The sequence below is a fragment of the Acipenser ruthenus genome, chromosome 2 (assembly GCF_902713425.1).
Source record: "Acipenser ruthenus chromosome 2, fAciRut3.2 maternal haplotype, whole genome shotgun sequence".
NCBI lineage: Eukaryota > Metazoa > Chordata > Actinopteri > Acipenseriformes > Acipenseridae > Acipenser > Acipenser ruthenus.
Genome location: NC_081190.1, coordinates 84,288,442 through 84,315,604, shown reverse-complemented (window position 1 = coordinate 84,315,604; position 27,163 = coordinate 84,288,442). Strand labels below are relative to the sequence as shown.

The 27,163-nt window shown below is 37.5% G+C and overlaps 1 protein-coding gene across 2 annotated transcripts in view; it reads left to right on the top strand.

Annotated features, from left to right (window-relative positions):
- The window catches only part of prss12 (serine protease 12), a 28,624-nt gene extending 5,121 nt beyond the window's left edge, over nucleotides 1–23,503 (top strand). Inside the window, exons 4-13 of one of the 2 annotated variants that reach the window (XM_034015204.3) lie at nucleotides 850–982; nucleotides 5,591–5,769; nucleotides 6,492–6,633; nucleotides 6,984–7,180; nucleotides 10,048–10,189; nucleotides 11,455–11,657; nucleotides 12,019–12,097; nucleotides 12,814–12,936; nucleotides 18,450–18,730; nucleotides 20,056–23,503. In XM_034015204.3, the coding sequence (XP_033871095.2) occupies nucleotides 850–982; nucleotides 5,591–5,769; nucleotides 6,492–6,633; nucleotides 6,984–7,180; nucleotides 10,048–10,189; nucleotides 11,455–11,657; nucleotides 12,019–12,097; nucleotides 12,814–12,936; nucleotides 18,450–18,730; nucleotides 20,056–20,363 (1,787 nt within the window). In that variant the 3' untranslated portion in view covers nucleotides 20,364–23,503. Of the gene's footprint in view, nucleotides 1–831; nucleotides 983–5,590; nucleotides 5,770–6,491; nucleotides 6,634–6,983; nucleotides 7,181–10,047; nucleotides 10,190–11,454; nucleotides 11,658–12,018; nucleotides 12,098–12,813; nucleotides 12,937–18,449; nucleotides 18,731–20,055 lie in introns of both variants that reach the window. The other variant, XM_034015203.3, reaches the window with a different exon arrangement.
- The last annotated feature ends 3,660 nt before the right edge of the window (nucleotides 23,504–27,163 follow it).

Genomic DNA, 27,163 nt, shown 5'->3' with positions numbered 1-27,163 from the left:
GGAGCAAGTAGCAGTAGACAAACCAAAATGGCAAATTGTGACTCTTAAGGGAACAGTTGAGCATGAATCTCGACGTATTCTAGTATGCTGCTGACAAGCGAACACAACTAAAGTTTTGTCAAAACCAGCCAGTTTGCCCAAGCGACATTCAGTCTCCAGACTTTGGGAAAGTACTTCCGATCAAAGATAGGACTTATCATCAGAGGGTTCATCGTCAAAACTCAAATGTGAGATGAGGAAATCAGAAGGCTGTCATCATCGACAACGATGGACTACCTATCAAATGATTCCTTATAATAATGAACACTATTATTATCTTGTTTGCTATTCTTGTCAATACTCCAGCAATTAGATTTGGGTAAGACTTAAGGAGTAGGCTGTGAAGAATATTACTAATGCAATAATGAAGTCTGAAACCACTTTGGATCAAAATAAGTATAATAAGAACAAACCCAGTGCTGACTGTTACAGTTGTTATCTCAGTTAATCAGAAATGCCACACAATTTGAGTCTAACACATGTTCAAAAAACGTATCTGTCAAAATCTGAAATGCAAGTTGTAGTCTAAACTCTTAGTGCAGTTTCCATTCCCCCATGTTATGTAAACATTTGAAATTTGTCTGCAGTACTTTGTGTGTCATAAAGTATATATCAATTTAATTCCAAAGGTTGACAATCAATGTACAAGCTATACATGATCATGAAGTAGATAAGAAAGTATTTGGTTATTTAAAAACAACTTTCTGTTGAATGATGAAGCTGATAAGTTTCAGGTTGTTTTTAAATGACCAGATGGAAGCAGTAAATGTGGAATGTGTATCTTTGCACCAGCGGCTATGTTTGTTCCAGTGCGTCTGCTTGGTGGGAACTCTGAACGTGAAGGGAGAGTGGAGGTCTATCATGCCGGACAGTGGGGTACCATTTGTGATGACCAGTGGGATGATCCAGATGCAGAGGTGGTGTGCAGGCAGTTAGGTTTTGGGTAAGTCACATTCACGTCTTGAGGTGTCATACACATGCACACCAAAGGATTTCACTGTTCTGGGATTTCTTCAAATTAGCCTTAAAACTTGTCTCTGAGCAGTTTCTTATACTAATAAAATTAATGATAAACAAAAAAACATCCATTGCGCTTCCTTCCATATGATGATGTAGATATCCTTCTGCCTGGTGTTGATGGCTGAAGTGTAATGCTGGCTCCAGGGATCAGCTTATTTTGCCTCCCTTGCGCATCAGCACACACAACGGCTGCGATGCTGGCTCCTGGGATCAACCACAGTGCGGTCTCCCCAGCGTATCAGCATGACAACCATCTGGATTGAGCTAAGTAGGGTATATCTCGACTAGCCCACGACACCTCAAGAGGGCTTGACTGTGATTCTGCCATCCCAGCATCACCCCCCTCTGTCCCCCACTCAACTCAGCCCAGCTTACTTACCCGTACCATCAGCGTTTCTTTCTTTCTATTGTGCTTGAGATCCCCAACCAGAATCTTTCCAGAATCTTTGGAACTCCCAACCATTTCCTGATGTATGAATTGATTAAAGCTTCCAGCTGCTCTACTGTTGTCAAAGAAACCTCGTACACAGTCAGTGGCCACAGCAGCCTTGGCAGTAGACCAAACTGAAAGCACCAGAGTTTCAGTTTGCCCGGTAAAGCGCTGCTGTCTATGCTCTTCAACCCTTTCACTGCTTGTTGTCTAACTTCTCCCACACGAACTGTGTCCTTTAGATCCCCATCGTACCATCTCCCAAGACTTTTCACTGGCTTCTCAGACACTGTTGGTATTGCCTCACCATTAATGAAGAACGTTTTATCTACTACTTTACCTTTAATTATAGAGATGCTCCTTGATTTGTTATTGTCATTGGTACACTGAAAAAATCAAATGCTGCCCAGAGAAGTTCATGTGGCACTGAACCATATGCATTAGCCAAATCCAGGAATGTCACATGGAGCTCCTTCCTCTCCTTTTTAGCTGATTGAATTTGTTGCCAGATCACATTGATGTGTTCTAAGCATCCTGGGAAACCTGGAATGCCCGCTTTTTGTATTGAAGTGTCAATGAAGCAGTTCTTTAATAGGTAAGTTGACAATCTCTGAGCAATAATGCTGAAGAAAATCTTGCCTTCTATGTTTAATAGGGAAATAGGGTGAAACTGACTGATACTTGTAGAATCTTTTTCTTTAGGTATAAAGACTCCACCTGCTCGGCGCCATGCTCTTGGTACAACCTGTTTTTCCCATGCCACTTTCATCAATTTCCACAGGATTCATAGAAGTCCTGAAGCACTCTTGTACACTCTTTACGGAACTCCATTAGGCCCTGGAGATGATGAAGCCCTTGCTTTTTCACAGCTTGCTCTACTTCTTTCCACTTAGGTGCAAAGTCCTCCATTTGGTATTCTGGTGGATTGATTGGTGGGATGTCTGAAGGAATTGACATAGGCTTCTGCCTTTTTGAATCTGTATGTGTTTCCTCCAAATATCTCTCCAGCTCAAACTTAGATGCTTTTAGTGTGCCATCTCACTGGTGAATAACTTATTTACAAATTTGAATAGGTCTTTATAAAAGTTAGTTCTCACACGGTCCTTCTTTTTGTAGTGTTTCCGTAGGTGCTCAGCTCTGCGCAATGTTGCAAGCTTGTCTTTTATGACCCTTTGTAACAGATTGAGTCCCTCCTTCTGACTTTGTTCTGCTCTTCTCCATTGCTTCCTCAGCTGTCTAAATTAGACTTTCCAGGAATAGTTTGTACTTTTTCCTTCCTTTTGTTCAACTCCAAACCTCTCGCTTCCATATGCGTAGATGATGTCCCCAAATTTATCCAGCTTCATTTCAACTGTTCCACTTAACCTTTCCAACGCAAAGCAGCGATCTGTGTTTACTGTGTCCCACGCAGTTTTCTCACAAACTCTTGGCCATTTAACTCCAGGCTTGTGCCTGTTGAGGTTCTTTTCTCTCTTATGCTGGGTTTGTCTGACCGGGTTCACAAGGATCATTAGGTTCATCACTAGCTGTATCCATGCAAGCCCTTCTCACATCTATGAAAGGGGTGCTGATATCCTGCGAACTGTGGTTTGCTTCCTGTCGCTGAATTTCATTCGACTGACTTGACTGACTTTGTAAGAAGTACTGATCAATGTGAGGCCCTTGTCCCTTCTCCCTCAAGCATTTCATTCTCCCTTGATGAATCTTCAAACCCCTGACCGTTGTCGCCTTGCTCCAGCCGCAGACACAAACCTGGAGTTCCATGTCTTTGCTAACTGCAGATCTTGAACTAGTCTTTTGTGAAGTACTTTCCATACTCATATCCGTTTCCGTTCCTAAGTCATTAACCGTGTTGTCCAACGATATGTCCAATGATATGTTTGTAGTCTAGCATTCACGTAAATGCACTGCTTTCTAACCTGTGCTCATTCTACTGTTTGTGTTCACTGAACTTCAAGAAAATAAAAAACAAAATCTGCCACAGTGTATTTGTCAGGAGGTTTTGTCAAACAAAAACTCTTAAACTTGCAAAATCGAGATTCCATTTATCTACAGAGCATTCAGAATGTGGAAAAAAAACAACTTTAAACAAAAGAAACAGGAACTTTGCCATCAGCAGCTTTCAATGTAGAAAATGACAACATTCCTTGCTGACCTGGTAGTGAAGATTTCAGCCCAGGAATCTCATTAAGTTAGGTACGTTATATAAATACTTTACTTTCTACATGTACTTATACATATACACATACAAATTAGTTTCAAAATGCTGTTGTGAAAAAATGCGTAGCAAGTGGTCAGTGGGAAGAATCCAAACACCAAGGTGGTCCCTACATTGAAAAAGTTGGGAACCCTATATAGAAAAAAATCTTTATCAGTAAACCTAGGATTACATTTTAATTAAGGGCTGCTATCCTTACAGCTAGTCTCTATAGTCTTCTGACTTTTAATCCAAGGGAACTCTGTCTGGTTGCATTGCATGGCTGTCTTCAAGACTTAAGTACAGACGTGCTCAAATTTGTTGGTACCCCTCCACAAAAAACGAAGAATGCACAATTTTCTCTGAAATAACTTGAAACTGACCAAAGTAATTGGCATCCACCATTGTTTATTCCATATTTAATAGAAATCAGACTTTGCTTTTGATTTTTTATTCAACATAATATTATAAATAATAAAACAAATGAAAATGGCATGGACAAAAATGATGGGACCGCTAACCTAATATTTTGTTGCACAACCTTTAGAGGCAATCACTGCAATCAAACGTTTTCTGTAGCTCTCAATGAGACTTCTGCACCTGTTAACAGGTAGTTTGGGCCACTCTTCCTGAGCAAACTGCTCCAGCTGTCTCAGGTTTGATGGGTGTCTTCTCCAGACTGCAAGTTTCAGCTCTTTCCATAGATGTTCGATAGGATTCAGATCAGGACTCATAGAACGCCACTTCAGAATAGTCCAATGTTTTGTTCTTATCCATTCTTGGGTGCTTTTAGCTGTGTGTTTTGGGTCATTATATATATGTGCATATTTACAGTTTTTCAACTTTCTTCCTTTTTGTGAATTTTTTTTTTTCCAATTTATGATACCATGGCCCAAATGTTCAGTTTGGTGTAAAAAGGACCTATGACATAAAGACAACATTCAAGGAGTTCCATTCCTCATCAGAATAAATATGTGAGCTATTCTGACCATTAACATTTCTAGCACAATCAGCTATTTCATGAAAAGGCAATAAATGAAAATGTGGACACTTGAGGCCGCCCTCATGAATCAAGGTCATTGTTCCTACATGGTGCCATTAAAATGCTTAGACAGTGATCTGTCAGTTTAACAAGTTGCAAGGCTACAAAAAGTTACATAATTAGAAAATGACTGTGTTACAGATGCATGCCACTGGTTCGCTGTCTGAAAGTAATGCCAACAATTGAAAATCTCTGCCTTCTAGATAAGCCCTAAATTATAGACACTTGAAATAATTTAGTTGGAAACCCTTTAGAATAAGGATTGGAATTATTGTACCAGAATTCAGGTTTAACCATGGGGTAATTACTCTGCAAAGTACGTATTCTGTTTTGGTTACCCACCTGTAATACTCTCATTGAAAGCAGGGCTTACCTAACCAGATGCTTGGTAACATTTAGTACAAGAAAATATGTTAAAAAAGAAGGATACATAGATAGAGTTTACATTGAAACAGTAAAAATAGTTATTATTTGTAAGATTTTGTCAGCAACATGTTATGGTTTAAGTTGCTAATATTTGGCATTAAGATAAATGTATGTAATTAAAATATAAATTGTATTCATATGTGAATCGTTCCCCATCTAATAAAACTGTCCAGCACAATTTTCATTTTAAATTATATTTAAAAAAAAGCAATCATTCAGGAGATTTCTGTATGCAGCATTATATTTTACAGAATGTTAAACTACATTTTCTGAAGAAGGCCTCCTGTTTAGATGGCAAACACAAGTACTTGTGATGTAATAAAAAGCAATTATTCTGTTGCAGTTTATTTTTTTTAACTTGGTTTTCATTATCCTCATTCGGAATGTTTTCGTCCAAAGCTGTTTTTTCATCTTTTTTGCATCATTGTTTTCACAGTGGTGTAGCAAAAGCATGGAGCCAGGCCTACTTTGGGGAAGGGTATGGACCCGTGCTCCTGGATGAAGTGCAGTGTACAGGGAATGAGCTGTCTATAGAGCAGTGCAGCAAGAGCCTGTGGGGAGAACACAACTGTGCACACAAAGAGGATGCAGGGGTCTCGTGCACTCCCCTCACAGGTAGGGGGCCACTTGGGCTTGAGGCTAAAGTTAAGTAGCCCATGCTGATGGCAGTCTAACCACAGTTTGCTGTGATTTACTGCACTTCTTCTGAATTTAAAGTGGTGTAGAATTGATTATTGTGTCTTTTTTTAAAAAGAAAATAATAAACTTACTGTCATTTCAGTCTTTTTAAAGTGGATAATTATATATTGTACAGTTCTTTTAGAACATCTGTGTTTGACAAGAACTAAGCAATTTGTTTATTATAAAGCATAAGCAATTTGTTTATTATAAAAAAAAGACTATGTTCTGTATCACTGTAACTATTTATTTTCAAGTGGGTGACATAGAAGAGCAAATTGCATATTTTAGAAGGGTGGATTTGTGTGTGTGTGTGTGTGTGTGTGTGTGGGTGGGTGCGTGCGTGCATGCGGGCAGGTGGGCGCGTGCGTCTGTCTGTTTGTCTGTCTGTATGTCTGTCTGTGTGGTTGGTTGAACTAATTACAAACCTGCAGCAGCCATAAAAATCATCTCCTTACTTTACTACAGGCATAAGTTAAGATGTAGTGGTATTAGGAATTGCTTTTATGTGTACAAGTTCTTAAAATGAATACTGTCAGATTAGTCCCTGAGATCTTTGAAAAATATAATTTGTGTGAATTTATTGATAAATTACATCAACCGAAAGGAATTTGGAAATTTAAAAAAATATATTAAAAAAATAATAATTCTAATTTTAGATGGTACCTTGCGTTTGGTGGGTGGAATGGGCAGCCACGAAGGTCGTCTGGAGGTGTACTATAATGGGCAGTGGGGCACTGTCTGCGATGATGGCTGGACAGAATCTAATATCCAAGTTGTGTGCAAACAGCTGGGATTCAGGTACAGTGGCCTCTCTGACAGACAAACTGTAAACCATTATGCACCAATTATTATACTTGCTTTGTAAAGTGGAAACCTGTCCATTAGGAATCAGAATTGCTTAGTCGTTGGCTTTATTAATATTTGTAACTAGGAGAGTAAAAGTTTACAATACAAAATGGTGCTAGCAAGATAATAAACAAACAGCAGCAGAAACGTACAAACACAAGTAAATCATTGAAAATGGTTTAATACATAATAATAGAGAATGAAAACATAAGAAGTCATTGACTAATTAACCAGCAATCAAGTACACAACACATCCCAAATGCTTCTGCATCTGACTGATTGTATTTTGTATCTATACCAAGGTATGTTGAAGGTTCTGTGCAGCCCCATTTTGCAGTGGGTACAGGGCCAGTCTTCTTGGACGATGTGAGCTGCTCAGGGAAAGAGTCCTCTCTGGTACAATGCGGTAGAAGAGAATGGAGAAAGCATGACTGCACTCACCAGGAGGATGTATCCGTTGTTTGCAGTCCTGACCAGGATGTCAATGGCATTCCATCCAGTGAGTATAAACTCCCTACTACTTCTGTATGCCATACTGTTTCTGTATGATATTTACCTGGTTTCCAATAAGACTTTACTTTAGAATGGGTCATTTGAGCCCTTTGACCTGGTGCTCACTGTTTAGACTGAAAAAAAGAAAAGAACCACAAGGATTTACTTTCACATTCTTGTAGATTTTCAGTTTGTCATGTACTGTCAAGACTTTATATACAAGAATAACTGATCAATGAGTTATAATTAGCATTAGCCCTGGGCATTAGAAAGACCTACCCTATCAACTTAATCAGATAAAAAGGTTTAAATTGACAAAAGGGTTTGAGAGCTTAAAAGCTGCATCCAAAAAAATGTAATCTATATGTGGCAAAATATGATTTGCTTCTATTGCTGCACAGTCCTAATATTCACTCTTCCAGCAACAGAATCATAATCATTAATCCTCGTTAACGTTATTTTAAACCTTGTGATTATTTATTGTTATATTTCAGTGGACTATCCGGTATACATGTTTAAGCTATGCAGAGAGGAAGAGAGAGAATAAAGCAAGGAGAATTTGAAAAATGATACATAAATCAATATTCAACAAAGAGATAATGGCCTAATGACAGGAATCTGTTCTTAGTTTCCTCTCTCAGGTAAATCGTATCTTAAAGGCGTACCTAATACAGCTGAGTTGCACTATTCACAATCCAATAAAATCATAACAGTGAAGAAGAAATATGTTTCTATTTAATATGATTAATTTAACGCAAACTACAAGTACCAGACTCAAGATTTTCAGACAGAATTAAGTGGTGACTGTATAAAAGAGTGAGCTAACCCTGTCTTTGTTATGATATGCACACTGTTCCAGCTTTATTTAGTGTAACACATTGCTCAGTGATTAATGCAGTACCAAAGCAACCTTTGTAACTTAAGCCTTAGGGGTGGTAATAAATTTGCAAACATAAATCAATTTGGTACAGGGTGGAAATAATAAATCTGTACTAGGTTTGGTGCTTGAGAAGGTTGGAAACAAGTTGATGGATTTTTTTAATTAGAGGGTTAGTCTACAACCTAATCTCTACCCCCCTAGCCCCCTGCTTTCCCCATCCAGAGAGTGGAGCGACAGAACAGAGAAAAGTACATTTTGCATTCTGGAAAAGAATGAAGAACACAGCAGCTTGTATATCAAGTGTAGTTGTATTTGTTTAAGATGGATGCAACTAAATATATGGATATAATCTGTCATGATATGTAATTTAAGAAATCTCAGAATGATGGCTTGGGTTGTCATCTGAAAGAAATTAAATTATATTGTAATTAAAAGCAGTTTTTATGGAGTGCAGAAAGGACTACATATACAGCTATGGCTTCCAGTGGATGGATCTTTCTGCCTAGTCGGGCCCACATGTAGAGCACCCAAAAGTAAAAGAAACCTAAAAGATTTGGAATGATTACATCATTCCATTGGTATTTATTCCAGTGTACTGCTGCCTGGTATAATTTAGATACCTAATACTGCAATATGTGAAGGCATAGATAAGGAGGACTTTATCTGGAATGTGGAAAATGCATTATGTCTAGTTACTTTACTTTCTACTGGACTGGTAAACCTGTTACAGATCAAATTATATTTCTTTGAAACCTGAGAATCCTAAACAGAAAACATGTATGGTATAAAACTGTGTCCTCACTACTTGGGTTTACTGAGTTTATCAACTGAAAAAATGAATTTCATACAAAATTAATTCACAAAGTTAAACTAAAAGGAGCTGAATATCCCTTAAGCTTCCATCACCAAGCCAAAATATTTTCTGGATGGTCCTTTCATTAGCATGAGCTCATGTCCCTTTAAGATTTAAAAGGGCATGTGCGAGATAAGCTCTTAAATTGGTTAATATCCCTTCTTGGAATCAAATGCTTGGAAAAAAAACAAGAAGTATAGTTGTTGTTACGCTGCAGGAAATGGAGCTTCTGCTTTCGCATCCAGAATGAAATCTGAGATGCTCTGGATTTTAAGATGGCTGAATGCATACACATGTTCTTATGTAGGCAATACTGAGTCACAGCCTTTCCAAGTCATATTATTTTTGGCCTGTTGACATTTTCATCAAAAATAACATTATAATGTAATGATGGCTAGAGGTCTGAAACCTGTGATGTGTTCAACATGTTTGGATGGTGTGGCACAGAAATTAGCTGCAGAAATTAGAGTATATATATAATATATATTTATATATATATAAAATCAATTTTGTTTTTGGAGATTAAACCTGTAAAGGTAATATAATGATACAATTTTACATAATAACGACTGGTTTTACCACACTTAGCACTCATTTTGGACTAATATAACCGTAGTTCAGGATGTGCTAAAAAGGATCTGCAAAACCAGCAAGCGTTCTTAGAGCAGTGCTTGTTTCTTTAACATTACCATTTACAGAGTTTGGTCCAGTCAACCCTAGAATGTTCATGAGTGTATCTTTGAGAACAATGAGGTTGGTTCAGATAGTGACGTCAATATATATATATATATATATATATATATATATATATATATATATATAGTTTTCAGTTTCAGTTACAATGGGCAAGACAAGTGATCTGATAGACTTGGCTGATACATGACCACCCCAGAACTCCCTGAAGGAATTACAGGCAGTTGAATTCATTGAGAAATGATCATATATGCCTCCAGTCCAATTTAAACAAACAGAATCACTTCCAACCTGACTGACCTCTATTGACTGTGTTATGTGGGGGCGTTTAATTAACTACATTCAAATGTAACAAAATTTAGATTTCTCCTGTAGGATTTTCTTGCCATGTTTTTTAAAAACATTTTTTTTTTTTTATCATTGTGTGATAAATGTGTCTGATTGCCAGGTCTGCCTATGCGACTGATGGATGGAGAAAATAAAAAGGAAGGACGTGTGGAGATTTATATTAGTGGCCAGTGGGGAACCATTTGTGATGACGGATGGACTGACAGGGATGCAGATGTTGTCTGTAGGCAGCTGGGCTACAAGTAGGTTACTGTTTTTTCATGGGTAAGAGATACATCTTGCCACAATACTGATTCACATGGGTACTGGCAGTTCAACATAGTCCTGAAAGAAAATGCTTAATAATGAATTATTTATGTTTTATTTCTGGTAGCACAAACTTTACATGATGTTTTTGTATATGTTTAATGGGTTTTATAAAATCTGGTTCTGTATACGGCAAGTTCACATCATTGTATACATACAGTATTTGTATAGTGTATTTTCAATTCAGTACAGTTGCTGTAAAGATTTGCTTTCTAGGTGGATTACCTATAATCTACTGCTTCAGTATTCACATATCTTGTTTATACTATTTAACTGGAATATGTGAAATACAAATTAGGGGGTACATACACATTAAGCACATAAAAATATATGCATTTAATTCTACAGCAACTACTGTTGATTTTGAACAGTCAGCTTAGGTTTACCATAGTATTCACTTTTTAACCTAAATGGTTATGTTTTAATGGATAATGGTTAGAAAATAAGCAGAGGCAGAGGAAAATTGACAAACATGTCTGTAAAGTATGTTTCTCCTGCTCTCTTTTCCAAAGCACTTCAGCCCCTTTTCTTCTGGTGGTGGCTTAGTGGACAGGAAATTCCTAAAGATTGCAAAGTTAAACTACTGTCACGCAACTAAGCACCACAGTAGACGGGCCAGCAGTTATTGTAATCATTTCAAGATTGAGAAATCCCGTTGAAAGCTGAAGGAGTGCCAAAACATATTATCAAGGCAATAAATTATCCTTTATGCCAATACTATTTTAACATCAGTTTAATTACCTGGCATCAGATTCAGAGGAATCTGATTTAACTTTAAGTTCAAAGAGACACTGAGAGTGTAAGAGTCTGCTTTGCTCAGCACTGCACCTGTGTACAATTACTACAGAATCTGAAATACTATAAGTGTGTTGGAAATGTGTCCTTTATACACTAACTGGTACTTTAAAAAAAAAAAAAAAAAAAGCCTTGGTCGGTCCAACATTTAAAAAACCCTTTTAAAATAATAAGTCAAGGAGCCAGAGGTTACTTTCTGTGAGTATTTCCTCCCTTATCACACACTGTTGTTGTAGATTAGCAGAAATGTTCAAACAAGTATACTGTAGATGAGAAACAATTGGCCCACGATGTTTAAATAAGATGGCAGGTGCCTAATGTAAATGCTGAAAATTATTTTATAACAGCTGGCAGCTTTGTTTAGTGAGTTTGTCTTTATAAACAAACCCCCCTTCTTGTGCTGCAGGGGTCTGGCCAAAGCTAGAACCATGGCATATTTCGGAGAGGGCAAAGGACCTATCCACATAGACAACGTCAAATGCACAGGAAACGAAAGGTCTTTAGCTGATTGCATCAAACAACCAATTGGTATGCACAACTGTCGCCATAGCGAGGATGCCGGGGTGATCTGTAACTATGGTGACGAGAAGACAACAGAGAGGAGCAAAGGTAAGAGTGTGATTAGTTTCTCACAATATTGTTTCAATACTGGCACTAATCAGTTAAATAATAATAAAAAAAACATTAGTTGCATTTTAACCACACTTCAGTGTAAGCCCATTATTAGTTCAAATAAAAATATTATATTTTGTGTGATATTTCAGGGAAATTTGTACAGAACATTAAATTACTTAGTACAGTATTTAAGAATGAAACAACTGTGTTTTTTTGTATTATTATTAAATAAAAATAATGTAAATGAGTTGAGCATTGCTTAGTTAGGTGTCAGAGTCATTGGGGAGAGAAAATCTTTTGTAACAAAATGTAATGCATTCATTACAATATTAAAACTAAACTGCCTTTGTCTTAGACCCTCTTTCCTCAGTTTGTGGCCTACGATTAGTTCACACACGCCAGAAGAGGATTATTGGAGGGAAGAATTCCTTACGGTATTTTTTTTTCATAATAATTATCAGTTTTACACATACACAGTACCAACACATATTTTGTTAATTTTCAGTGTATGTTTCTGTTGTGGTTATTCTTCCACAGAGCAGCATTTCATTTTCACAACATTCCAATCAGTAGCTCTTTCAAAGGGCTGTGTCATTTAAAGTACATTTCTTCAGACTGGGGGGCTTATATGACATGATGTACAGATAGGAGTATATTGCTTTGTCTGCCAAAATGCAACAATTGCTTTATTTAAACAATACTTTAGTGTTATAAAACTGTTTGGATCTAACTAGTGTTAAGAGATGAGTTTGACAAAACTTTGCATATCATCAGTTTAGAGCTGGTTCATCGAGACTACTTGATGCCTCTGCATCTGTTTCACACACTGTTAATCGCAGATAATGCTCTAAAATGTCACAGGCAGAACATCGGTTTTGCAGTGCTAGTGAAGATCCTCCATGATAATAATAAAAAAAGATTATATCAAATGATTGAATTTTTCCATCATTACACATTTTTAGCCATTGGTAAAAAGCATCCCAAATTAAAAACAGATATGAGACCCAATCTGTGTGGCAGAAATGTGTTTCCAATGAGCAGCTCAATGGCTCGCTTGTTCCTTTGTCTTTCTCCACTCTCTACCCCCAGCCATTCACTGTTTACCAGATCACCATAAATCACACAGCAAATGCCTTGGTCTGTCTTTCAGGGGTGGGTGGCCGTGGCAGGCTGCCATTCGGCTGAGAACAGCACACGGGGACGGGAGGCTGGTGTGTGGAGCCACGCTCATCAACAGCTGCTGGATCCTCACAGCGGCCCACTGCTTCAAGAGGTCAGCTTTCACTCTGCTCCTGCCTGTGATGGGAATGGTGTCCTGTTCCATTGTTGGATGGCTAATTTAGTCAAGCATTAGCATTTTACTTTATACTCGCACACATACTTTATATCTACAGTATATGTTGCATGTATTTATATGCAAAGTTTGAAATTCATATACCAAGGTATTGAAAGTAATGTAATAAAGTGTGATAAAAGCGATGAAAGAATGCTGCAGTATATTCTATTTTATTTTCTTTTTCTAGCTTAACCTCGTTATCCCTTCACTGGATCAGTGCGTTTTCTTTGATTATTTGGGGACATTTTCTTTTTTCTCCCATACTATTGGCAAATGCCTTATAATACAAGATATCCATGTTTTTCCACAGCCTTCTTTTATTATCCTTGTTCATTCTTCTATATCTTGCAGACAGTACTTGAAGTGATGCAATACCACATACCAAGGGATTTATTCAAGAAATATAAATACTGTTGTTGCTTATATAAAATGGGGCCCTTGTGTTCCACGTTTATTGAAAACAGCATCTGTAAGAGCATTGACGTCACTTCAGTCTAATTTAAACAGTGGTGATATTTAATTCTGCTGCTATATCCAGTTATTAGATACTATCACGGTTCCCTGTTTTTACATATAGCTAGATAAGCAGTTATCCGATTGTGACGGAAGTTGGTTTGGATAGCTTTTTGGATAGCATTGAGAGTAGAGACTTTAGGCAAGGATGACCAAAGTTGGCCCTTCCACTCTTGGTCTTTGGTCCAACCCTGTTCTAGATTGTTTAATTGAACCAATTTAACATGTTAAACCCGGAGTGGTACCATGATTGGACACCCCTGCTATAACACTCATCAACTTTTGGCTTTAAATCCAGGACGCCCTTGGAAAAAGAGATGCTGCATCAGAAAAAAAAAAAAACTTTGTGTTTACAGTCGTGGCGAGGATGTATGATACTAACATATATTACTTTATATAACTCCGCTGCATGTTTCCATAATTTCTAACAGTATACCAATGTGAATCCACAGGGATCATACATTTACAACCTAGATTCAAAACTGCCTGACTGATTATTCTAAAGGTTTCAAGTGATATTCTTTTTTCTTACAGTATGTCTAAAGGAAATATCAGCTACCATACAGTTTATATGCTATAACTTACTCCAAGTCACAGTAGTGGGGGAGATTAAAAGGTGGATTTCACCCCTAGTCATGTGGTTCAAACAGGATACCTTGTTTGTTTAACACACAAAGCATGTGGGCAAGTAGTAAACTTTTGAACCACACACAATCCTTCTGTGAATTGTTGTGATATTGACTGTGGATTGTTGGGATATTTGCAACAGTCTTCTTAGAAGCATTATAAGGATTTGTTTGTTCTAATACCAAGTACACAAGAGGGAATTCATCAGTAGGGGTACTAGTGTCTTTCTTATTTACACAATGTTTAGCATTTTCAGAGCATTAATACAAAAACATCTGAATAACTTTACAGGGAGGATGTGAATGTCTACATTTAGAACCAGTACTAAATAATTTAACCTAATTAAGTACACAATTATCAAGCTTGTGATAAACACCATTTAGTATTTATCCAACCCGGATTGGAGCTACTTCAAATCACAGTCTAATCTGAATTGTAAAATACCAAGTAGTGGCTTAAAGGTTGGGGTTGGCATATCTAATCAAATATAAGAAATGTGAAAACAGTAGTTAAAAAAGGAACTGTGCACTCCAATCCAGTAACAGTAACATCCAACAGAAAACAATGATACCTAATGTTATCCAATTAATCATGCTTATCATTAGCAGCAGCTCAGTTTAAGAAACTCAAAAGGCAGTGTTAGATTAAATGCAGACTTCAGGGTTAAGCACAGGGTTTTAATTACTTTCAGAAGTGCTGCTGGTAATACTATTCCATAGGCTACATAATCCAGCCATCTGGGAACACCAGCAATGACGATGAAGGAAGAGAAAAAGTTTGTTGAGCCATGTTTTCCAGTGACAGGAAGTTGTTTGAATTCCAAGAAGCACATGTATTTCCGGAACAGCACTGAAGATGTAATAACACACTCTTGTAGGTCAGAGATTTTTTCTTCAGATTTTTTATAATGTTTGGAACAAATTATGAAAATAAAGATTTTTTTTTTAATGGGTAGGCATGCAACATTAAGTGCAGAAGCATACCTTAAATTCAAGATAAGAACTATTTATTTTAACAGAAACAGAAATGCAAAAATGTATAACGTGATGGTACCAAGTTTATGGAAACCCAAATAAACATGGTTTATCCATTTTGGTTATTGAAAGAAACAAATTCAAGACGAGCACTTAATGTGGTTTGCATGCTAGTTGATTTGATAACTAAAATATTTGTTTTTATCAGGACAAATGTTAAACCTGTCAAAGCAAAAACCTAACCTACAGTCAAAGACAAAAAAATAGGCACCCTATGCTTATTATACCACAATTCAAGGTAAAAGATTAACCCATTAAGTGCCACTGTCCTCATTTGAGGGCAGGCTACTTTGTAATTTTTTGGAGCTTTTTTAACTGGCATCTACCTGTTATTTTAACTTTCTCTTTAACTATATTGTTATGAAAACTTACTTAAATTTTGTTAACCACAAAAGTTAAGTCTAAATGTAACTGTTAATTCTAAAAATATAGCCCTGCAGATGCTTTTGTGACACCTCAATTTAAAACAACAAATTGAAGCCTAAAAATTGTGTTTTCCTACTCACAGTGATGGTAAAGCTCAATTTTCTATGTGTTGAGCTTGACAGCCGGCATGAAATGTCACTGGTCTGATTACGGGCACGTCTAACTTGACTGTCCTCAAAATAGGACGCAGCCCTATGTAGTCAAAACAAAGGATTGCATTTTTTTTTGTGATGAAATATTGATTTAAATGTATCGGATTACATAAATACAGCTCATGTTCAAATTTTTTCAAGAAAATGTTGTGCTACCTAATGGGTTAAGGACAAGCATTTAGTAAACTTTAATCACTTTTTAATAAAACAAAAAGCAAAATATACAATTTCGAATAATTTAACAAATAATCTTTATTAAAAAACAAATAAACATATTTTATTTAAAGTATTCGTTCAATACAAAAGTATTGGCACCCCTGCTTTAGTATTATGGCTTTCAGACATTTATGATAATTCTTAACCAGTATGTTTCATCTTCTGTCTTGCATATTTCCTTCAGCTCAGACAGATTGGATACACAAAGCTTGGCTACAGCTTTTTGCAGATCAGTCCAAAAAATTTCTATTGGATTAAGATCTTTGTTTTCTTCAAGAATTCCAGAATTGACTTGGCCGTTGCCGTGTTCAAAGGAGGGGATGGTATCATTGTACCTGTATTTGTAGGGTGTTTTGATACATGTTTGCATTAATTCGATCTTCACTCACATGAATGTCGCCAGTCCCTTAACTGCTAAAACACCCCCATATCATAATTGAGCAACCCCCATATCATAATTGAGCAACCTTCATTAAAGGCTTTCTGTTTTGTTCTACAAACATACTGTGGACCATTTTTTGGTCTCATTGGACCAGATAATTTTGTTGAAGAATGCTTCAGATTTCTGTTCATATTTATTTCTTGTTTTATGAGTTTAAAAATGGTTTGCAGCTATGTCTACGTGCATACAACCTTTCTGTGTTCAGGTGCCTTTGTAACTTTATTCCGTGCACTATTATGCCTGATACTTTTCAAGAGGCAGGAGCCAGGCCTGCATAAAGGGGGACTACTAGAATAAAGTCTAAGAGCTTATGACTTACGCAACAGAATAGGGGTTTCCCCTTGACTACTCGGAGAATCGCTGAGGTGAGGCTGAACCAATCGACCTCCAAGTCCGGGAAGTGAGGAGCTTCCCCCAAGGGGAAACTAAGGCAGGATAGAGGATGAACTATGGTCTCCCTGGCTTACTGAGACGTCTAATTGAGAAAGGTCATACTTGGCTGACGCTTCGAGGCAGCATGGAGAGCTTAGCAATTTATGCAGGGAGAACAAAAGTTCTTGGCAAGAGAATAAAGAAATAAACACATAAAGAGGGCCAGGGGTCTCTCCCCCCGCCAGCTGTAAGAGCCACCTTTGATAAGTTGAGTCTGAAAGGGAAGACTGGCACGGGTGCAAATTAATAGATTTAAGCAGGAGAATGGAAAACAAAATGTATTTAAAGTTTTTGGCCGGGGGTCCCCTCTGACCAGTGGGAACCTTCCTGTAGAGGGTGAGACGATGTTATCGGCCTCTAAGGTTGGGACGTGAGCTTCACTTACCCCCATAGGGGACCGTTGCAGTGGTGAAGCAGTCAAGTGGAGGAGGAAGGGAGGATGGAGGAAACTGAAAAGCAAGACAAGAATTAGGAAGTTGGCTACAGTTTAAATAGGGTGACTGACAGGTAATTAAAGGGTGACTGACAGGTATTTTAGCAGGATGACACAAGGGAAGAGCCCTAGCTCCAGCAACCTGAAATACACCAAGGTTCTACTTAAATCTTTCTGTAAGTCCTTGGCTGTTAATCTTGGATTTTCTTAGCTGCTTCAACGATTCTCCTGTGCTCATAATTTTCTTTGGATTTCCACCTCTTTCAAGCGTTTCAGTTGAATTTGTTCTGTGGCACTTCTTAATTATTGCTCTGATTGTGGATTTTGGTATTCCATATATCTTTGATACTGTTCTGTAGCTATTTCCTTTGTCTTGACCATCATCTGCTGTGTTGACAAAACATTCTTCAACAGATGTTGGAAATTACCTCTTTTTCTGGCTATTGACTTTATAATGCAGCTTAATTACTGTGTAATGGTTTTCAAACCATGAATATATATATATTTAAATGAGTTATATTACATTTGACAAACTTTTAATATAAATATGCCAATACTTTTGTCATGAACAGATATTTTAAATTACTTAAGTGCTTTTGTTTTTTTTTATAAAAAATTGTTTCTTAAACTACCAGAAATTGTATATTTTGGTCTTTGTCATATTAATGGATAATGGATAATGTTCACTTGTATTTATCTTATATTAAGTGTAGGGTGACAGTACTTTTGTCTGGGACTGTATGCTCCACAAACTAAGGACATATTTGGTAATATTAATTTTGATTAATTAACTACAGCCTCATGTGTGTCATACTCAACTATAAACGTAGACAATACAAAAGGCATTCAAAGGTTCCATTCATATAAAACAAAGCACTCACCATTCTGCTTTTCTCTAAATGTCACCATAGTTATGGTTCATAGTTGCTCTCAGACATAAGTAAAAATTTCTATTGGCTTTGAGCCTCATACTGAACAATGCTTTGGTGTCTTATTTTAGATAAGACAGGAAAGCCATTATATATTTTTAATTTTAAAAAAAGCAATCACCTGGCACATTCTTACACTTCATTAGATGGAGCAAAGAATGAATGGATAAAGAGCAAACCTGAAATTAAATATATTTGCACAAGACTGTTGTAATTCATAATGAACGCTATCCCTTTCTTTTACAGGTATGGTAACAACACTAAAAGCTACACTGTAAGAGTTGGAGACTATCATACAGTAGTATCAGAGGAATATGAAGAAGAATATGGGATCCAGCAGATTGTCCTTCACAGCAACTACAGGCCTGACCGCAGTGATTATGACCTGGCCTTAGTGCAACTGGTGGGGAGGGACAGACAGTGTGCAAAATTCAGCAGCCACGTCATGCCAGCTTGCTTACCTCTTCGGAAAGAGAAAGTGCTCAAGGTTGCGTCAAACTGTTACATTACTGGATGGGGAGACACAGGTATGGGGTCTATTAATTATAGTCATCATTAGAATACAAATATAAGAACAGAGAAGGTATACTGTTGTGGCAAGCTTGTGGCAGGTAACATAGAAAATTAATCACATGCACAAAAAAGTCTTCAGCATCTATCTGGAGTTATTACGTTTTTTAAATAGTTAATTGGATCAAACCATTGTTGCTCTACAATGAGGAATGACTCAGCAGTCCATACCAAGTAACAATCCACCAGAAACAGGGCTGTATGCTGAGCAGATTTACAGCACTGGGCTTGCATTTCATTACAAAGATGGTACAGTATGTACAGGCTTCCACAAGGCCTGCTGACTTTCTGTTTATGGGTATAAGTCCATTCTTGTAAAAAATGGTAACTGCTTTTGGGGTAGTTTGGAGGCTGTAGTCTATGGCCAATTATAACAAAAACCTAAATGAACTAATTAATACAATGATAATGCATTGGTTCTAATTGAACCTCCCTCCTCTTAAAATGTTGACTTCAACATTGAATCACACATGTTGATTAGTATAGACTTTATCACGTATAATCAAGGTTATGCACATCTCATTCGGAAGCCATAGCAACAAATTAACTTTCTTCTTGGGAACCTGCCAAGCAAAAGCCAGGAAATTGAATTCTGTAACTTAATAACCAGGTGTGGACCTTTTCATGTTTCTGGATTGGCATAATTACAGAGCAGAGTGTGGCAGATTGGCTGTTTGACCACCTGCCCTTTAATCACCTTTTAACAGGTGAAATTATCCACATTCCTTTTGTTTCAAAGAGCATTTTATTGAAACAAGCGACTCCAATATAAATAGCTGTCAAAATTTGCATTGAAATGCTGTCTAAACACATAGAAGCGTAATGCTTATGCTGTTGTCATTGCATGCAATTGTATGAGGTTTTTCTATGCAGAATGAGATTTTGAACTCAAACAATACGTTACACATGCACCAAGAAAGACATTAATTCTGCTACCTGTAGTGACAACACAATGTTATGAGGGTAACAGCTGGAATAATAAATGTTGGGAAAGGTTTAAATTTTACAGTTTTTCTGTTTCTCAACTACATTAAATAGATCACACTGAAAACCATTTTGGAAGAAGGGCAGCGACAGTTAACACTAAACTGCAACGTCTGTAATAACAGGCCTTATTATTTACCTCCCAGTAAGAGACATCAATGCACAGGAATTTTCAGTATTTCCAGTTCACTTTGATTTCAGAGCTAGAATTGTTACCTGCACTGGGATTTTTTGCCACTGCCCAAGCTGAGGTGAATGTGATTCAGCTTTTTATTTCTTTCTTTCTTACTTTCTGCAGGAAGAGCTTATTCCAAAACACTGCAGCAGGCGTCAATCCCTCTGCTTCCCAAGAGGCTTTGCGAGGAGCGGTACAGTGGCCAATTTACTGGGAGGATGCTGTGCGCCGGGAATGTGCAGGAGGGCATGCGGGTGGACAGTTGCCAGGGAGACAGTGGTGGCCCATTGGTGTGCGAGAGGCCTGGGGGAAGCTGGGTGGTGTACGGCGTGACCTCCTGGGGACATGGATGCAGGGTCCAGGACTCTCTTGGGGTCTACACAAAAGTATCTGCTTTTGTGCCCTGGATTAAACGAGTGATCAAACTGTGAAGGGCTTTGTCACAGGACCTGGAAATGCATGATGGGAAGCCTGAAGCCGGCTCCCAACAGGGATTTTAAAAATCATTTATGTGGCCCAGCTGGGCGCAAGTCTCTTCATTCTATTCCTTAAAATGTACAAAACAGCACTTCCCTGAGGGACCTTACTTGAATTTGAAAAAAAGGGAATACATAGACTTCTCAATAGACAGTATATTGACATACTCAGCAAACATGTTCTACCTTTGCTAGTTTGCACCATTAAAAAAGTTAAACATTTTGCACTACAAAGTAGCAATTTTCCTCTACTTGTGTCAAGGTAGGTAGAACAAGACCACATGGAAATAGGTTTGTGTAAAGACTGATTTAAGGTGCAAAAGGACTGGTATTGCAGTAACTGTTTTCAATGTATAATTATTTGAGCTTTTCCAGTATTAACTGTGATGATTTGGCACTAAAACTGGTTTTAAGATATATGGTCTAGTACAGTAGTATGTAAAACTCCATGGAGGTGCCTATTCAGTTATTTAAGTGGCAGCAGTGTTTAGACATGCCACCATTTAGATCAATTAGACAGACAGTGTGAGATGTAGGTGTTTGTGTTAGCTTTTTTCCCCAGACTACCTGTTATAGTTTGTTTACTTTATTCCCAGACTACTTGTTATAGTTTGTGTTTGCTTTATTCCCAGGTCCAAGAAGAATGTATCAAGTGTTGTACAGCAATACAAATGCTGACATTTTTCTTTTCACTTTTCCTTAAAAAAAAACATGCATTTCCTTAAATAACAGTGCAATTACATTACTTAGCCGCACATTGGCACTTTGTGCTTATTTGAATCAATTTAAGGAGAGGGGCAAATAAATAAATACATTTCAAAGAATTCTCATGGAAAGGTTTAGGTCTAATTTCATTACTTAGTTTCTTTTTAGAACTGGTGAATTTTTAAAAATGGATCTCAAAAAGGTACTGACCTATAGCCAAAGATCACACACAGTTGAGCTTGGATTTGTAATCTCCAGGTTCCCAGTCCTTAGCTCGCTCTTCCCGGCAACTAAGCCTCAGGGGAAACACTTTTTTATGGTGCTTGCTGTGTCTGTGAGATATTACCAGGCCATTTTAAACCTGGGTTCAATTATGAGTAACCAGACACTTAGAGGAAGGTGAACTAAAGTCTTGCGGCTGTTGCAATAGTCGCAAACCAGTTGCAAACGAGTCTGAAGTTTAGGGTGAAATATACTAAACAACCGCAATGCTATTTGCGACTTTTTAGCGAATGCTTTGCGGCAGCAGTTTCTGTTTGCGGTTCAAGCGTAGATGAATATGTAATTATGGGTGTTCCTGCATAAATTTGCAAAAAGGGGGTGCAAATGAGGTTTCTCAAATATTATGAGATGTATGAAAGCTGCAGGCAATTGCAGCAATTTGTTAAGAACTTTTGAAAGCATGTTTTAAATAGTCGCTGGCATTTCCCAGTCTGCTTTTTGTCGTGCGAGCAGCCAAATACTTATTTTTCCCTAAAACCAGGGTAACTTACAAGCCTTGAAAACAAATTTCTATGACATTTCTGGTTTCCCCAACGTGTTGGGAGCAAAAGACTGCACATGTGCTGCAAACCCCTCCAGCTCATTCTGAGCATCTGTATAGGAATAGGAAACACACATATTCTATTAATGTGCAGGTGGTTTGTAATTGTACACCACAGACTAACTTAAATAAAAATGAACAGTATACATTTGGCTTATAGGCTACTAATGATAATATGAATTAGTGGTATAAAGCAAAATGTGTTGCTGGTTCTTTGAAATTTGTATTAATGAGAATTGACTGTCCTCCTGTAAGTATCATAACTTGTCAATGTTGTTGTTGTTGTTGTTAATAATAATAATAATAAGTAAAATCATTTAGTTTCAATTTAAAATAATCTTTTATTCGCCTTGTACAACAATGTGTACAATGCAGCAGCATGATTTATTTTGTGTTACCATACCTGTAGCCTACAGGCTAAAGTGAAAAGAAAGCGCGCTAGGTGTTCGATTGATTTTACTACTGTACTGTATACTGTATAGGCATACTGTAGATTTATATTTTTGTTCATAATGTAATGTGTAACCTACCCAAAACACATTAGTGTTATTTCAATGCAATGATTTATAAATGTATGTTATTGCAATTTTATTGTATTGTAGAAACTGACTAGAGCTAATGTAATTAGTGACACGTGGATAGTAGGCCTATATGCTAACTGAAACAGTTTACTAGAGCAATGCTGAATCTAATGAAATGACACATTTTAAAAAAGATAGGTAAAATTTAAATAAATACATCGATTTAAACATAATAACTCCCCTTCGTAGTCACAGAGGTAGCTAGTTATTTGCATGTTGCATGCTGCATAAGCACCACTGGCCATCTGTTTTGCATTTTAAATTTGAAGTGAGTGCTGGTCTTATATATATATAAAATAATATTAAAATAGGTAAAATGAAGACAAAACAGAAAGCATTGTACAGATGATGTTTACATTCAACAAAAACAATGTTATTTTGATTGTTGCACCCTTGCATGTATTGACGTTATCTTTCGGGCACCCTCTGCTGCAGCAAACCAAAACTCAACTCCCGCTATCTATTTAAACAATGTCGCACGACTCTCGCAATAGAGATCACGCTAACAAGATGCAACAAATATTTAAATTAGTATATTGCGGCTCTTTTCATTAACATATTTTCTCTTAGTACATACGACAACATTTATGCTTTGCTAACTGTCGCAACAAAAATGCAAATAGCGGTATGTTTGCACTGCGACTGGCCCACCCTAGTACACCTACCTCTTAGTTACAGTAACTATCACTTGTTACTATCAAGTATCACAGCTTGTAAGGCTTATAATAGCAAGAAGAGGCTTTTTTTTCTAGAGTAAGGGGTATTTTGTAATAGTCTTGTTGTATTTCTTGTTACTTCTTTACTTATTTAATGTGAGAAGTGTTACATTTCCTTACAGATTGCATGTGAATAAAGGGTTTGCATGTTAGTGTTGTGTAATGCCATCATTAGTAACTTATTGACATTTGCTGTTTGCTATTTTAATGTGGCTGGGTATGATTAAACATGTGGTGTACACTATATTAAATTACTTTAATTAACTTAAATGCATGGGTGAAATTGGCCAATGATTATTTTAACTGAAACTCATGAGGCAAAACCAACTCTCTTGCCCGGGGTCTGTCTCTGGGGTTGTACATGTTCTCAGATGCATTCTGTGTCATTTTGTACCACTTTCAGAAGCTAATTTGAACTTGAACGTTGTAGCTCTAGGTGGCTGCACGGTGAGTCTGCAGTGTGAAAAAAAGCGGTCGGCTGACGACACGCGCTTCGGAGGACAGCGTGTGTTCGTCTTCGCCCCTCCCGAGTCAGTGCAGGGGTGGTAGCGGTGGGCTGAGCCCAACAATAATTGGATATTACTAAATTGGGGAGAAAACAATACAAAAAATTGGTGACCACTATATTAAAAAAAATAAAAAAATTACTTCACTTACAACTCGTCATTTTACCAGATGGATCAACCTGATAAAGTCACACATGAGGCTAGTTAACTAACATAGTTTGTTAAATGTTACTGATCAAACAAGATTACATGTACAGTATTATTAATTCGCATATTAATTTTATAAAACCTCAGCTGCAAAAAATACTATCTCTGCTTAACTCAATCAGATGTCGTAAATACAGAGTTCATACAGCTTTTCTGATACAAATTTCAAAGACTTTTTAAGGACCATTTTGACAGTTTTCAAAGACCTAAGCTCTGGACCAGTAAACTTTATTTTTCAATAACACTGAGTAAGTTTTGGTATCTATAGGTGAGTGTTTCAATCTAAAACAACAATTCAGTGTTTTAATCAATGTCAGAAGCAATAGTCCAAGAATTTTGTATCTCAATCATAGGTGCCTAACTTTATTAAAAAGTGGTGGGCAAACGGAAGGACTAACTGCTGAGTGTAGAGATGCAAATGCATTGATTTCTATTTTTTTTCTTACAATTAAGAAGCTCTAAGAAACCAAGCACACATTGCCGTTGGGAAGTTACGGTTTTAGTAATTGCGACCCTAAAAAACTGGGAAGGTGTTTCAGAATAAAATGTTCAATATGTACTTACTGAGCATGCATTAATTACAAATACCAGCCCCAATGGCAGATCTCTGCACAGTGCTACACCTATAATTCCCACATGTAGTTAAAGGAAAGCGTTAAACAAACAAAAAAAGAGCAAGTACTGTTCTTTTCAAGGCAAGTATTCCCTAAGTAAGGCAGTTCAAAATACTTGCCATGTCAGAAGCATGGCTTTACTATATATAAAAAATTCTGAAGAAAATGAAAAGCCTTTTTTTGCTGAATAAAACAATTTCAACAGTATATATTTAGCAGTAAGAACTTAGTTGCAGGAAGGGCCAGTTAAGAGTTGTTTACTGTTTTATACCATTAAAACTGTCCTATTTCTGGAAGAAATTGTGTTTTTGCCTCTTGTGCTTGTTTATACAGTAAATATGGTCCATTGAGTTAGAGGGCAAAGTTTGTCCATAATAAAATAACTTAAAACAATAATGTAACTTCTACTAGTCATTTCTTGCTAGTTTTAAAATATTTATACTGTAACTTTAAATATTGGGGCAAGTTTTGCACTTACTTGGGATCGGGTACATTATTTTGTATCAAGGGTGCAGCCATGTTTTTATGATTCAGAAGATAGTTCTACCATTCGCAAGATAGCAGCACTCAAATGTTGCACACATACAGCAAGATCCTGTATTGCAAATATACAACAACATTTTCACGTGCCCTGTACAATGCGCAGCTAAACACAACGTATTCTATCTCCTGAGACCCATTGTTGTATGTGTGTAACATGGCTGCACCCTTGTGAAAAGTTTTGTCTCCCTTTGAGTTTGAATGTTTCAACATTTCAGGTAAGTGAATCTGAACATGTGGGTTGCAGTGCGTAGGTGTAGGTGCTCCAGACAATGACAAACACAAAGTTCACGGTTCAAGTTCTTTTTATTTTCCTTTTGTGGTCGACTTGCCCGTTTAAATAATAATGCTGGCTCTACCCAGCTATGGGTATTGTCAGCATATAAACCAAGGGGTTGCAGTCCCTAAATAATAATACAAAACACAGACACACAACACAGAGACAGACACGATGGGGACTTTGAACCAAATCCTATTGATGAAATTACAAAAATGGCATGGACTCTGAAGCCAGTGACGATGGTTTTAGTGACAGTGATGAGGAGCCCCTCATAAGAAAACACACTCAAAACAACAAGGCGCGACATCAGCAGTATCGTTGGTGCAAGTAATATTTTACACCACCAGATGTCACCTTCACTGGCGCTGACATTGTTGCCCCTCCGAGTGGTCAGCTGGACTCACCTCTGGAGTATTTCCGTCGATTTGTGTCAACGCAGATGTTGGAGCTTCTGGTGCAAAATACGAATGAATATAGCATCCAGAAGTGTGGTACAACTGTCGTGGCTGGAAAAAAGCTGCCTATCCCTTTAAAAAAAGTGAAAACTACTCTGCGCTTTTTTGCTTAAAAGAACGCAAGGTGTGTCTACCAGTCAGGCAACATACCGCATAAAATAGTGGGGACGCACTGAATTTAGACTAAAGGAATTCCAGACTTACTTACCTGCCTGGAGTTATAAACAAACTTGCAAATAAGTAAAAGGCACTGAAGGACTACATAAAAAATATCAGAAGCCTGTTGTTCAAGTTTGTGTTGCTTTGATCCTGAGTTAGTTTATGTTTGTTTATATTCACTCTATAGAGCTGTTTTTTATTTGTTTTGGTTTACGTTTGAGAATGTACATAGTTCGGAGTTAATAATAAAAATAATAACACTAACATTAAAACCAACGAGGTGATGTGATGACACTAACCACTACTAACAACTAAGACAGTAGGAATCTGATCACCATCGGCTTGTGTTATAGTTTTTTTTCTGCGTATACGTGCACGGGCGGGTCTTGTGTCCAACGCAAAATCTGGCCGCTGGTCAACTAGTTCCATCTGACCATCACACTGTCAACATTACTCTCAAAGAGATCGAGCAACTTGTCGGCATGTACCCGAAGATGGGCATTGTTCAAATGCCAGGCAACCGTCTCTATTGGGAGACATGCACCCGATATGCTCCAGTGGCAGATGTCATGAGTCTAATAATTTTCAGCTGTTGCTCACATTCTTACATTTTGTTAACAACCTGGATGTCAGATGATGATAAAAAGGATAAATTGTGGAAGCCCAGACCATGGCTTGATAGATTCTGAGCAAACTGCCTACAAGCAGTACCTGAAGAGTACAACTCTGTGGATGAGATGATGATCCCCTTCAAAGGGAAATTCAGCAGCATAAAACAGTACATGCATGGTAAACCGCATCCCTGGGGCTTCAAAGTTTGGGCAAGGACACGATCTCGGGCATTTTGTGTGACTTTGACGTGTATCAGGGTAGTGTCAAAAGCAAAAGGGCAAAATCTGATCTTGGATTGTCTGGAGATGTTGTGATCAAGCTCACCTCTACTCTTCCTGAAGATATGTACTAGATCTTTGCTGACAACTTCCTCTCAAGTGTTCCCCTTATTGTCAAACGCCTTGAGCGTGGAATCCACTATGTTGGGACAGTTAGGTCTAATCGCCTGCCCAATTGCAATCTCACAGAGGAGAAGCAGCTGAAGACACAGGGCCGAGGAAGCTTTGATTCAAGAGTGGAACAAACCCACATTATCACTACAGTCAGGTGGTTTGATA